General features: G+C 37.4%; 2 protein-coding genes across 2 annotated transcripts; both read left to right on the top strand.

Moving 5' to 3' along the window:
* The first annotated feature begins 447 nt into the window (after positions 1-447).
* LOC109168891 lies at positions 448-2,204 on the top strand. The gene is made up of 5 exons (XM_019317747.1): positions 448-460; positions 568-770; positions 912-1,190; positions 1,301-1,696; positions 2,124-2,204. Exons 1-5 carry the CDS (start codon positions 448-450, stop codon positions 2,202-2,204), a joined length of 972 nt encoding a protein of 323 aa, XP_019173292.1.
* Positions 2,205-2,908: 704 nt separating this feature from the next.
* LOC109168925 (ADP-ribosylation factor-like protein 8a) lies at positions 2,909-5,705 on the top strand. The gene is made up of 6 exons (XM_019317788.1): positions 2,909-3,160; positions 4,400-4,481; positions 4,604-4,636; positions 4,748-4,869; positions 5,108-5,269; positions 5,381-5,705. Exons 1-6 carry the CDS (start codon positions 3,123-3,125, stop codon positions 5,496-5,498), a joined length of 555 nt encoding a protein of 184 aa, XP_019173333.1. The 5' UTR covers positions 2,909-3,122; the 3' UTR covers positions 5,499-5,705.
* Positions 5,706-12,806: the final 7,101 nt, after the last annotated feature.

The raw sequence follows: 12,806 nt of genomic DNA, 5'->3' as shown, positions 1-12,806 counted from the left end.
AAAAAACACGAAGATGCTCGATCGCTCACTTATGCAGAGTTCCCCAGTAAGTTTGTTTGGAGACAAGACTTGCGTGAATGGCATCCAAGAAAGAAAGGATTCTCCATAGGACGATTGTTCTATGTTCCTCCAGGGTATGGAGAATTATACTATCTAAGATGTCTTTTAAATATCATACGTGGACCTTCAAGTCACGAGGATATTCGCACTGTTGGGGGGGTCATTCACAAATCATTTAGGGATGCGTGTTATGAGTATGGATTATTAGATGATGATAAGGAGTACATCGACGGTATTACTGAATCCAGTTACTGGGCATCCGCGTCTGCATTGCGAAGGTTGTTTGCTACGTTGCTCACTTCAAGTTCAATCACTAGACCTAAGGTGGTGTGGAATGCCGTCTGGCAATTACTTGCAGAGGATGCACAGTTTCATCGTTGAAGGCTCATGCACAATCCAGGTACATCAACATGCAATCTCTTTATTGGACATTATTATTTGCTTTTCATGATTTATACAAAAACCAATTTTTTGAATATGTTTTCGCTTTGTTTCTAAACTATGTAGATTTGTTGCTATCGGAATACGATAAACAACAATTTGCTCTGGTCGAGTTAGACAAGTTACTGTCTTTGTGGGGGAAGAGCCTGAGCGACTATCCAGAAATGCCAATTCCAGAACAAAATAGCATTGGAATGACGGAAAACATGTTGATATCCGAAGAGTTGGCGTACGACAAAGAATCATTGAAAGCAGAGCATGAAACATTGGTAACCTAATTGACGGACGAACAGAAGGTTGTTTACGACTCTGTCATTAATGATATTGATTCTAATGGAGGGGGATTGTTTTTTGTGTATGGTTACGGAGGAATAGGCAAGACGTTCGTGTGGAGAACATTATCTTCAAAGATATGGAGCCGCAGAGATATTGTTCTAAACGTTGCTTCAAGTGGAATAGCATCTTTGCTATTGCTGGGTGGCAGGACGGCGCATTCTCGATTTGCTATACCACTCTCAGTGAATGAAGATTCCACCTGCAATATCTCGCAAGGCATGAGCAGATTGATAATATGGGATGAAGCACCGATGACACAGAAATACTATTTTGAGACTTTAGACAAAACTATGAGGGATATATTGCGATTCACCATACCTGGGAGTGATCAGAAAATATTTGGTGGAAATACAGTAGTATTGGGCTGTGATTTTAGACAGATTCTTCCAGTTATTCCAAAATCAACGAGACAATGGTTGTGGGAGCCACTATTAATTCTTCATATCTCTGGAGGAATTGCAAGGTATTGAGGCTCACGAAGAACTTGAGACTACAGAGCTTAGCTTCAAACGAAGATAAACAAACTGTTGATTGGTTCTCAAGATGGATTGCAGACATCGGAGATAGGATTACAGGGTTTGTAAACAACGGTTTGTTTGAAATCGATATTCCACCAAGGTTTATGTTGAAGTGTGGGCCTAATCCAATTGCAACTATAGTTGAAAGCATCTTCCCAACCACAAATTATGGAATGCTAGAAGAGTCGCACCTAGAAGGACGAGCAATACTCTCACTCACTTTAGATGTTGTTGATCAGATTAATCAGTATATGTGTGACATGATCACTGTAGAAGGTCGGACGTATTTAAGCTGTGACTCTTTGTGTAAGGCAGAATCAGATGGTGATAATCTCTCACAAGTACACACTCCTGAATTTTTAAATAGCTTGAGATTGTCTGGACTTCCTAATCATTCATTGACAATAAAGGTTAGGGCACTTGTTATGTTACTGCGGAACATAGACCACTCTCTTGGTCTTTGTAACGGTACGCGCCTCATCGTTACAAGATTGGCGGATCATATTGTCGAAGCAAGAATAGTTAATGGAACGCAGCAAGGAACCAAAGTTCTTATACCACGAATGACTCTCACCCCTTCTGATACGAGATTGTCGTTCAAGTTCCAGTGTAAACAATTCTCGTTGATGCTAGCATATGCAATGACTATCAACAAAAGCTAGGGTCAAACACTAACTCATGTCGTCTTATTGTTGAAAAAACCAGTCTTTAATCACGGTCAATTGTACGTGACTTTTTTCCCGAGTCACTCATCCTGATGGCCTTAAGGTTTTAGCTATAGACGATGATGGACAAACTTATGTTACTACTACTAATGTCGTCTACAAAGAGATTTTCAACAATGTATAATTCGAAACAGTTATATTATATATTCTGCGTGCACCAATATAATAAAATTGTTACATATCTACATATTACGTATATATTTTGTTACAAAAATTTCTATAACTAAATTACTACACATAAAAATAATGAGACCAATTAATTCAATTTCGAAACACTCATACAAGCTTTAATTCAACGTAAAAATATACACTATCGAATATGAAACAAATTATAATTCATATATTATAACAAATATATTTCGTGCATCGCACGGGTACAAATACTAGTTTGAATATATAATTCAAATTTTGTGTTTAAACTAACTATTATCAATCTCCTTCAAAATATTAAATATTATACTCCGTATTTAAGAGTTTGACATAAATTAATAATATAAAATATTATGGATTTAACAAGAACTAAACCTATATGCCTTCGCCACGACGACATATCGCCACCGTCCAAATCATTATAGAATCCTGCCCCAGCCACCAATTAAAATTCAAATCAACACAGGGGTGTAATGCACGCGCCGTTCTTGGCGAGTGCGAGTCTAATACAGCAAAACAACACTCGATTATTGGTCCACGTTACTAATACGACAGCAAAATCTAGCTGCCAGCCTATCAAGAAGGGGCTCTTCCATAAATAACAAACTTTTACGGGGTCAGTTCGCAATTTATTTTAGATTTTCACCTGCCATAAGAATCCTTCTTTGATTGGGATACAAATCGCGATGAATGATAAATTCGCTGTTTTTTGGCACACAGCATATGCTGATTTTTACGTACGATAATCATTAGCGGAGTTTCGATTCGGAGTTTAGGATCAGAAAGGGAGTGTCTCTCTCAGAGAGATCTCTCTGCTTTCCAAACTCGGATTTTTGCAGATCTCTCTCTCTCTCTCTCTTCGCGTTTCCGATTCCTCGCGTCTGTGTCAGCCATGGGTCTCTGGGAAGCTTTTCTGAATTGGCTAAGAAGGTGAACCCATCCCATCTCTCTCTCTCTCTATAAATGTTACCCTCGGTTGGAAGATTTTGAATTTTGATGGCAATGCTTTTGTTTTCCAATTTTCTTTCGAATATGTTTTACTGTTTTCATGCCGTGAATTCTTTGAGTATGGATTGTTTTGTATTCTTCGTATTTGGTGTTGTTTTAACAAGTTTTTGTTTTGGCCCTGGTTTTAGGATCCGTTTTCTGCTTTATGTTTTTTTTTTTTTTTTTTTTTAAAAAAATTGTTTGTTTTAAAATTCTGGTGTGAATTTGTGTTTCTCCAATGAGGTTTGTTTGTTTTCTCTTATTTTATCAAAGTTAATTTTACAAGATTTTGATCAGTTTAGTTTGTTATCTGGTGTCTGGAATATGAATTTGGTGGTGTGAACCATTGATATGTGCTTGCTGGGTGAATGACTGATATGCTGATACTATTCTTGTGAATTTTTTGTTTTTGTCACAATCAGCGAATATGCTGTATTTTCCTATTCAATTTAATGGCCTGGCCACCATGGACTCACCTCTAAGAAGGGGAGGGGGACAGGAAATATGTATTGAGAGGAGTGTTGTGTTTAAGATTTTGGCTTAAAAACTGTTTCTTGGCTTTGTGCCTATGTTTAAAGGATGAACCTTTTACTCCAGGAAGGGTGTGCTGAATATTCGTGTTGGTGTTTACAACCTGAAGATTTTTCTTTTTTTTTTGATTTTTTTTTTTTTTTTTTTTATCTTCTGTAGATTCCCTTAATGGCTTAATGAAATTAATTAACTTGAAAAAATGTGCAATTTTGATGTTCTTGCATGCACTTTGAATGCGTTTAGCTCAGTAATCTCTCAATTGCAATCCAGCATCTTCTTTTATGGCAAACGAAAGTTCTTTTTCTCTGGATTGTGGTAAATTAGAACTTTCCTCTGAGTGTCATTTTGTAATTTTTTTCTACAAACCTTAAATGCTAGGCAAAGGGAAAGTTGAATTTCGGATTATGGCAAAGCGATATTCTAGAAATAGTTTGGCCTTGAGCAAAAGTGAGCTCTTTGGTAACGAATCATGGAACTGATTTCTAGCATTAGTGTTTCAATTTTCAAAACTTGTGTCATATGACATACTGAATTTTAAATGCATCTTTCTTCTATTCTTCTTGTTCAAATACTGTAGTGAATTGCCGTTTCTATCTCAGACTGATGATTTCATGAATTACAAGTGCTTACAAGTTTCAACTGTTATTTCAGCCTCTTTTTCAAGCAGGAAATGGAGCTTTCTTTGATAGGGCTGCAGAATGCAGGAAAAACTTCTCTTGTAAATGTTATTGCTGTAAGTATATAATCGGAGATAAAGCCTAGGGTCTCTCTAGTTTTCATTTATATTTTTCTGCCATATAATTTTGTTGGGTCTAATGATTTTATAAATGGCTTCTCACTCATTTTCGTTCTTAGACTGGTGGATATAGTGAAGACATGATACCAACGGTAAGTTCATTCGATGGGAACTTTTAGATTCAATCAACCTTTTCCACTTTCAAATCTTAGCTGGTACTTTTGGATTTTGTTATAATGAAAAGAGTTATTGTGTGTTATCAGGTGGGATTTAATATGCGAAAGGTGACTAAAGGCAATGTCACCATAAAGTTGTGGGATCTTGGAGGTCAACCAAGATTCCGTAGTATGTGGGAGAGATACTGTCGTGCAGTTTCTGCTATAGTGTACGTTTCTCTTTCCCGGTTTTTTTGTTGTTAACTTGTTTATCATCGTCATCAGTGTGTCATCAGTGTATCTAAACAACGATAATAACTAGATAAGGTTTGGTCTAGTTGAGCTCCTTGAGTTCGGTTCCATCTTTTTTTGATAAGGATTTATGATATAGTGTGGCAAATATCATATATGATCAGTTAAACGAGGACGAGGTAATGCAAATGGATCTAACCTAGTTCTTTGCGACAGTTATGTTGTGGACGCTGCTGATGGTGATAACTTCAGCATTTCAAAGAGCGAACTCCATGACCTTCTGAGCAAGCAATCATTGAGCGGAATCCCATTGCTCGTATTGGGCAACAAGATTGACAAACCTGGTGCCTTATCCAAGCAAGCTTTGACTGATCAGATGTAAGCGGGGGGATCTCATTCGAGATTTCTCCATTTTCGTCTTCATTGCTTGTTTTTGTTTCTATATTGAACTCCAGATTTCACCATTGTTCTTTTTTGTGAATTCTGTAGGGGACTGAAATCAATAACTGACCGAGAGGTTTGCTGCTTCATGATCTCTTGCAAGAACTCTACCAATATCGACTCTGTTATCGATTGGCTGGTTAAACACTCCAAGTCCAAGAGTTGAAGATGAGTTTCAACCACTTCTAATTGCACCTTACATTCATGAGAGATGGGCTGGTTGTTGTGCTCTGGTTTCTTTCCAGTTATGTCGCAATGTATATTAAATTATTTCGTTAATTCAGAGAGTTAACTATTTTTCTATTTATGAGTGTATTTCTACCTGTTTTGAATACTAGTTTTCTAAATGAAAGAATGTTCTGTTCTACTACCATTATTCCTTATTTCCTTCAGAATTCTTAATCCTTCATTGTTGAAGTTTAACAGTTAACTTCAATTGTTATCCCAGTTCGTCCGCGAGTTGTTCGATAAAATGCCAAAAAAAATTGGAATTCACTTCAAAATGTTTCCAACTCTATTTGTGTGATAATTCAGTACTTCCTTCCCTATTGAGATTAGTTGCTTGCAAAAGGACAAATTTTTTTTAATCACACGCAATCATTATTTAAAGATGATTGGGTCAACAATAGAGGTAAACCACATTTATAAACCGCACATTACACTAAGAAAACATATCCGAACCGAAAACAGTACAAATAAAATCCGGAGGATATCCGATCTATACAAGAATGATAGCCCCAATATTAAAGAAACTTCCAACCAAATTCTATCAAGCCCTATAGATTCATCAGCATTTAAACACAGGGTAATGTCTAGGGCAATCAACTTTGTTTGCTATCAAAATATCCGTTATGGGGAGGCAGTTTAATTTGTACATACTTGCCAAAAGAAATTCTTTATTTTCGCAGGTTCCACATTGATGTCCATTCTTCCACTGCATTTAATATTAGCTTCTCCAGAAAGAGCCTTATAACAACTTTTCACACTAAACTTGCCACTATCCTCCATCATCCAGATCAGTTTGTCTTCCATGTTTGCCTTAGCAATAGGAATATTAAGTATTAGGTTGGCATCTCTTTCATTGAAAGTGTCTTTAATAATTTCCTCATCCCCTTGTAAATTTAGAAGTGATGCCACATTACCCTGCTCAATGAGGGGGGTAAGGAAAAGTTGATACTTTAGTATTCATATTGTCAGGGAGCTAGCAGTCATGCCAAATTTTGATATTGGCCCTGTTTGGTAAAAAAAAATTGCCCTATAGGTCAATTTTGGCTTATTTAACCACTATTAATTGTTTGATTTAATTAAAATATTAAAATAAATTTTTGGTTAATTAGTTTTTTGCAACTTTAAAAAGTTAAAATTCAAAAAGCTACTCCAAGTAATTTTTTCAATTAGTTTTTTGAGAAAAGAAATTATACCAAACAGTTATCAGCTAGCAGCTAATTTACCAAATACTTTTCTACAATAACTAATGTTATCAACTGTTTATACCCTCTAATTAACACAATCAGTTAACAACTAACAGTTATCAGCTAACAACCATTTTACCAAACAGGACCATTGTTTCCTGTTTCCACCCTCCATCTAGAATGTCTCCTAATAACCTCTTGGGTCTCTTGCAAGCTTGACAAAATAAAAGAACTGATATAATCTTTCCTAGAATCCTAGCCTCTAGAAAAGAAGGGTTGGGGAAATATCTATACTTATAAATCCTTGCCACAAAAGAATCAAGATATTGCATGATACGCCAGGATTATTTACATAACATAGCCACATTTGTAAATAATCAAATGTAGAAATGGACAGAGGTTTAAAACCTTGGGCTAAGGTTTTGTTTGGGATGAGGTTTGGAGGAGTAAATGCTTGAGAGGAGATTTTGTTTGGGAAAAAGCATGGGCATAGGGTTGAATAAGACAAATGCTTGAGATGAGGTTTTGGGAATAGGTTTAAATAAGACAAATGCTTGGGCATATGTTTCTCCTAAAGGGAAAAACTTGGGCTAAGGTTTGTGTAAGGGAAAAAGCCTATGTTAAGTTTTTTGCTTGCAGAGAAGAATAGCATTAAATGCTTGGAAATTTCTAGGCACATGGTTTGATATAAATAGGCAATTCCTTTCATTGTAAATTATCCCATCAGATTTGTTCATCCCATTCGAGATACAGAGAGTAGTATAGCAAAATCCAGAGAGTAAAAATAAAGAGTTATATTTGTAATTCCTATTGTAATATCTTTTTGCCAATACAGAACATGCTTATTCAATTTGCCTTATTTTGTGTATGATTTATTCTAAATCCTACACTAGAAATTTATTCTCAGTATTTTTAGTTCAAGTTGCTATTGTATTTTGGTGTTGTGAACCGCATCGATCCTAACAACATTAAAATCCCTTAATCTACGAAACCACATTCGACCCCATTTCTTAGGCATACAAAGACCTCCCAAGCTTTCCATTTGATTTCTTTCCTTTCACCACAACCACCTTCCCACCAATATGCATTCATAGCTCTCCATCTCTCCAGCTAACTCTTTAGGCAAAAGGAAGACACTCATTGCATATGAGAGAATAGCTTGAACCACAATTTTCAAAAGAACTTCACGTCCTGCATAGATATCTATGATTCCAACTGTGGATCGTAGCCATAATCTTCTTTTTTTTTTCTTTTCTTTTTATGAAACTCAAAAGCTCCCTTTATTTATTCCAATAATGGCTGGTAATTCCAAATAATTTTCATCATTCGTGTTCCTACTCACAACAAAAATACACTTCACAATATATATCTTGTAACGTTTTCTTATAAGTTATTATTATAACATTAGGATAAGTTATAATAATATTAAGTATTTGATATGTGGTGCAACACTAATCGTTAGTAATGTTATTATTCTCTATATTATTTCTATTGTAATAGGATTATTATTTTATGTGGTGTTAGTTAGTTTGACTTAGATTAGTCTATTAGGTAGGAGAAGATTACGTAACCTAATCTCTTTAGTATTGTAACTCCTATCTTCTGAAACTGAATTGATTTTCCTCTCTCATCCTAATAACCTAATAGCTAGACTACCATTATGATTAGGAGTCTGGTTAGGGTTTAGGAGACCTAAAGACATACAACCACAATGATGGCCAGTGGTTATATAAGATCATTAGTCATCTCACTGCTCATATTACATTCCTCATACACCATCTAGAGAGAGCTGAGTAGAAGTGAGAGACAAAATACTCGTGTTATCTCTGCAGCAGTCCGGATCATTCAATCATCATCAATACAAGAACTATGGCTGGATGTTAGTACGATCCTGTGTCACATATTATAGTTTGCATGTGACGTATTTATTATAACAGTTGATATCAGTCGCATGTATAATCTCTGCCTGGTTCTTTTAATTGCATATATATATATATATATATATATATATATATATATATATATATATATATATATATATATATATATATATGATATTTGAATATTTGAGATACGTATTTGAATAATTGTATGCAATTGTAAGTCTGGGCTGTTGAAAAATTAAGTTTTTTTTTTCCGCATTAAGTAACAAAAAAAAAAATCAATTTGGATAATTAGTTTATTATGATACTGCTTCCTACTACTTCACACGTGTTCTCTTTGGAATTCCGGTCGCCGGCGGTCATTGTTGATTGGAGGAGATGATGGTTTTTTTTTTCATTTAAAAAACAAAACAAAAAAAATCCATCCTTTCCCGTCGTTTTCTCATTCAGCACAATCAACAATGGATTTCCGGTGATGGCGCAGCTCAATCAGCGACGAAGGCACGGCCTCAAGGAATGCCGTGTTCTGCATGTCGTCGGCTGGACTAGGTTGGCCCTCCTCGTGGTAGGGGATTTGATTGGCCCTCCTCGTGGTTTGTCGATGTTTAATTCCCCTTACTTATGCTAAAATATTTCGATCTTACTCAAAGTAATTTCGAAGTGGTTAAACTAAACAAGCAGTTTTACTATAAGGGTGGTTACAAGGGTTTCTTAGTTTATCCTAAACAGAACTCATCTTCTTGATTTTCCTCGGGTGGATTTGCGTGATCCTCGTCTTCTGGGGTCATGTTTTCTTCGTTGTGATCTCCCTCGTCCCCGAGTTCGGCTTGTGTGCGGCTCATGATGAATACCTTTCCGGGGGCACCTGATGTTATCACATCTGTGCTTGTTTTTATGGTTATTTTGAATCATCACAGTAATTAAGCTCTTTAATTTTGCTTATTTAATACATGTTTTCCTTGCAATTATCATTTAATTATGGTTCACACTTGTTTTGAATATTTTACGGTGTTTGTTAGTGTTTTTGAACCATTTTAAGTCAAAGATATGACCAAGGGGAGTTCAAGGATGAGTTTGGAGCAATTTTGGATGAGTTCGGGGCCCAGTGGACTCGACGCGTCGAGCCAAGGGCTCGACACGTCGAAATTTTCCAGTAGCTAACCAATTCGCGCACAGGAAGTCTCGACGCGTCGAATATGCGTCTGTTTCTGGGATAAAAACAGACGCCTAAAGTGGCGCGGATAAAAAAACAGACGCTTAAAGTGGCGCAGCTGGGCAAAATTCAATACACGCGCGAGATCTCTTTTCCTAATATCAATTGCGCGGATTTCAAGGCTCATATCTCCATATTAAAAGTTAGCAATTCAAGGAATCTTCCAAATTCTAAATATCATTAAAGACGACAATTTCTTTATTTAAATATAGGAATTAGAATTTGAGTCCAATTTGGTACAAGATTCCTATTTCATCTCAACTTTGTACCCACTATAAAATCCCTCCTTCCTCAACCCTAATGGGAGCACGGGGAGACGGAGAGAATTCAGAGATTCTTGGAGACAAGAAAGAGAGAAATCAAGAGCCACAAGTTGTCTTGGAAAGCAAGAAGAAGACTAGGGAGATTTGGGAAAATCGTCTGGTTAATTCTTGTACTCTTTTGATGATTTGTAATTCTTTATTTATATTTGCCATGTATAATTTAGTCATTCTTGGCTAAATTTTTTAGAGATTCTTGGGTAAAAGTGTTTATGAACCTATGTGCCTGAGCTCTCAGTTTCTTTAATATATTATTATTTGGGTTTAATACTTGTGTTGCAATCGTGATAATATTGTTTGATGCTTGTAATTAATGGCCATAGTTACTAGCTTCATAGCCATGTTTGTGTCACCAATGGGAGTTGGGGCATAAATTAGGGCACACACGATTGCACCTAATGGTTGGTCCTTGGGAAAGGGGAACTTATTAGGGGAAGTTTATTCTAGATTGTTGCCAATCGGGAGATGGTAGTAATTAAGAATAATTGAATGCTGATCTTTGATCTTATTGGGTGTTTAAGCCATGGGAGTGGAAATTCACTAGGAATAGAGATTACGGGAGTAATTCGATTCCACTTTGCATTCCCACACAAATCTTAATTCCAAACTAAATATTGCAAACGATAATTGGCACTAGGTGATTAAATACTTGAATCCCATGAATCTCAACTTCTCTCTAATTGTCTTCAAAATCCTGAACCTCTGTTTTATTTTATTTATTTTATGCCAATCAATCATCTAAGTAATTGTTAGGATTAGCTCTAATGAATAAGTTAGTAACTAGTGCTTGATACAACCACTTCCCTGTGGATCGATAACTCGTACTCCGAGAATTATTTGTTTGCAAATATACTACGCATCAGCACCGTGGTTTCCTTGGTTGCTTGTGCTTCCGTGTTGGCCCATGTTTGTGGGGCGCGAGTTTGAGGGTTGTAGGCATTGGAAGGCCTTGTGTCATTCTTTCCCACAGTTGAAGCACCGCCAAGGGTTCCCCATGCAGTCCCTGTCTCTATGGCTTTGGTTGCATTTTGGGCAAGGGAAACCCCCTGTATTGGCTTCGTTGTTTCTTGGGGGCGGTCGTGGTCCAGTTGGGTTGTTTTGCCTCGGGTTGGTGTCGGTTCTTGCTCTTTTTATTGGTGGTGCCCCTCCTCCTGTGTTCCTTTTTCGGATCTGATCTTGAACCCCACGTTGTAGTAGTTGGATTCGGTAAAGGTTGGCAGCACTGGAGTAAGCCTCGTTGAGGGTCCGGGGCCCGCTCACTACTAGTGCTTTTCGGGCTTCGAAGTTGAGGCCCGATACGAATCTTTCTATTTTAGTCGATTCTGTAGGGACTAACTCTGGTGCGAATCGTGCTAGTTCGAGGAATCGCTTATGGTATTCTGTGATGGTAGCCATTCCTTGTTTTAGGTGGAGGAACTCTTCGTGCATAAAGGCTTTTACGTGTGTTGGGTAGAATCGTCTCGCAGGCGCGTTTTCAGATTTTCACAGTTGAATCTTGGTTCTTGCCTGTAAGTGGGTCCCTCGTGGATCCACCAAAGGTCTGCTTCGTGTCCGAAGTAGAACGAGGCTATCTCTACACGACGCTCTTCGGGGCATTCTACCAATCCCATGATTTTGTCGAAGGTCCGTATCCATTCCTCGAGGATGGTGGGATTTTCTTCTCCCGAGAACGTGGGTGGTCGATGGTTTGAAACCTGTCGGGCGACTTCTGAGTTTGCGTTTGTTGGTGGTCTGTTGTTGTGGAGGGCTACGTCGCTTAGTGCTTGGGCGACTTGGGTGAGTTGCTGTAGGGTTTGAGCCAAGGGGTCGTGTGTGGTGGGTTCCGGAGTTCTTAATTGTCTTCTGTTTGGTGCCATGTCGCTTGATCTATAGAGTCAATGTTTATAACGGTTTAGAGGGTTGCACTCTTACCTTGGTGTGATAAGCGAAGGGGCTTATTTAAATTGAGGAGGGGTAACGTGAGGGGAGGTTACGTGTAGGTTTCACAATCTCACCGCGCGTCTTACGATTTCTGAGTCCAATGTCCTAAATTCCTAGAGTTTTAAGCCTAATGTCCTAAGGTCTGGTCTTATTAAGAGTCTTATCCTAGGGTCAGACTTAGGCTCTGATACCAACTGTAACACCCCGAAATTTTGGAACTTTTTAAAACTTGTATAATAAAGATAAATCCTAATTAAATCCTGAATTATAACATAAGAGTATGGGGTGCTATGCCACACCTGAGCTAGAGAACCCAGGTGCACAGGCTAACTATCTAAAATCCATAATAATGTCAATACATAAGTATGACACGCAGGCCGAAAGGGAAACTAACTACTCTACGCTCCAAATCTCTAGCGCACTCCAGTGTTTACTCGTCTGTGCCTGAAAGCCAAATATATCTGTTCAACGAGAGATGCTGGTAACCCACTCCAACGCGTTGAAATATATTATAGATAGATATATATAGATATACAAAAACCATTTTGAAGCAGGAAGATATATACTTAAGAGACACTAATTTTAAAAGCCGGGAATAGACTCAGCAAATAGGGACAAGCATATCAACAATAGTAAACAGTTAAGTAGAGCTAACATCATAAGGGATACGCATCTAAGGTCACAAATCATTCTCCAATTCCAACCACATCATCACTATTCATATCA

This window comes from Ipomoea nil, unplaced genomic scaffold (assembly GCF_001879475.1).
Source record: "Ipomoea nil cultivar Tokyo-kokei standard unplaced genomic scaffold, Asagao_1.1 scaffold3231, whole genome shotgun sequence".
Classification (NCBI taxonomy): Eukaryota; Viridiplantae; Streptophyta; class Magnoliopsida; order Solanales; family Convolvulaceae; genus Ipomoea; species Ipomoea nil.
The sequence above is the reverse complement of the archived record's forward strand: the minus strand, read 5'-3'. Positions and strand labels throughout refer to the sequence as shown.

Excerpts from the sequence above, each read along its gene's own strand:
- LOC109168891 (XM_019317747.1), top strand. Across the intron at positions 771-911 it reads AAGCAGAGCATGAAACATTG|ATATGGAGCCGCAGAGATAT; the intron begins GTAACCTAATTG and ends TTATCTTCAAAG. Across the intron at positions 1,191-1,300 it reads AAATATTTGGTGGAAATACA|GTATTGAGGCTCACGAAGAA; the intron begins GTAGTATTGGGC and ends AGGAATTGCAAG.
- LOC109168925 (XM_019317788.1), top strand. The coding sequence starts at position 3,123 with ATGGGTCTCTGGGAAGCTTTTCTGAATTGGCTAAGAAG. Across the intron at positions 3,161-4,399 it reads TTTCTGAATTGGCTAAGAAG|CCTCTTTTTCAAGCAGGAAA; the intron begins GTGAACCCATCC and ends CTGTTATTTCAG. Across the intron at positions 4,482-4,603 it reads CTCTTGTAAATGTTATTGCT|ACTGGTGGATATAGTGAAGA; the intron begins GTAAGTATATAA and ends TTTCGTTCTTAG.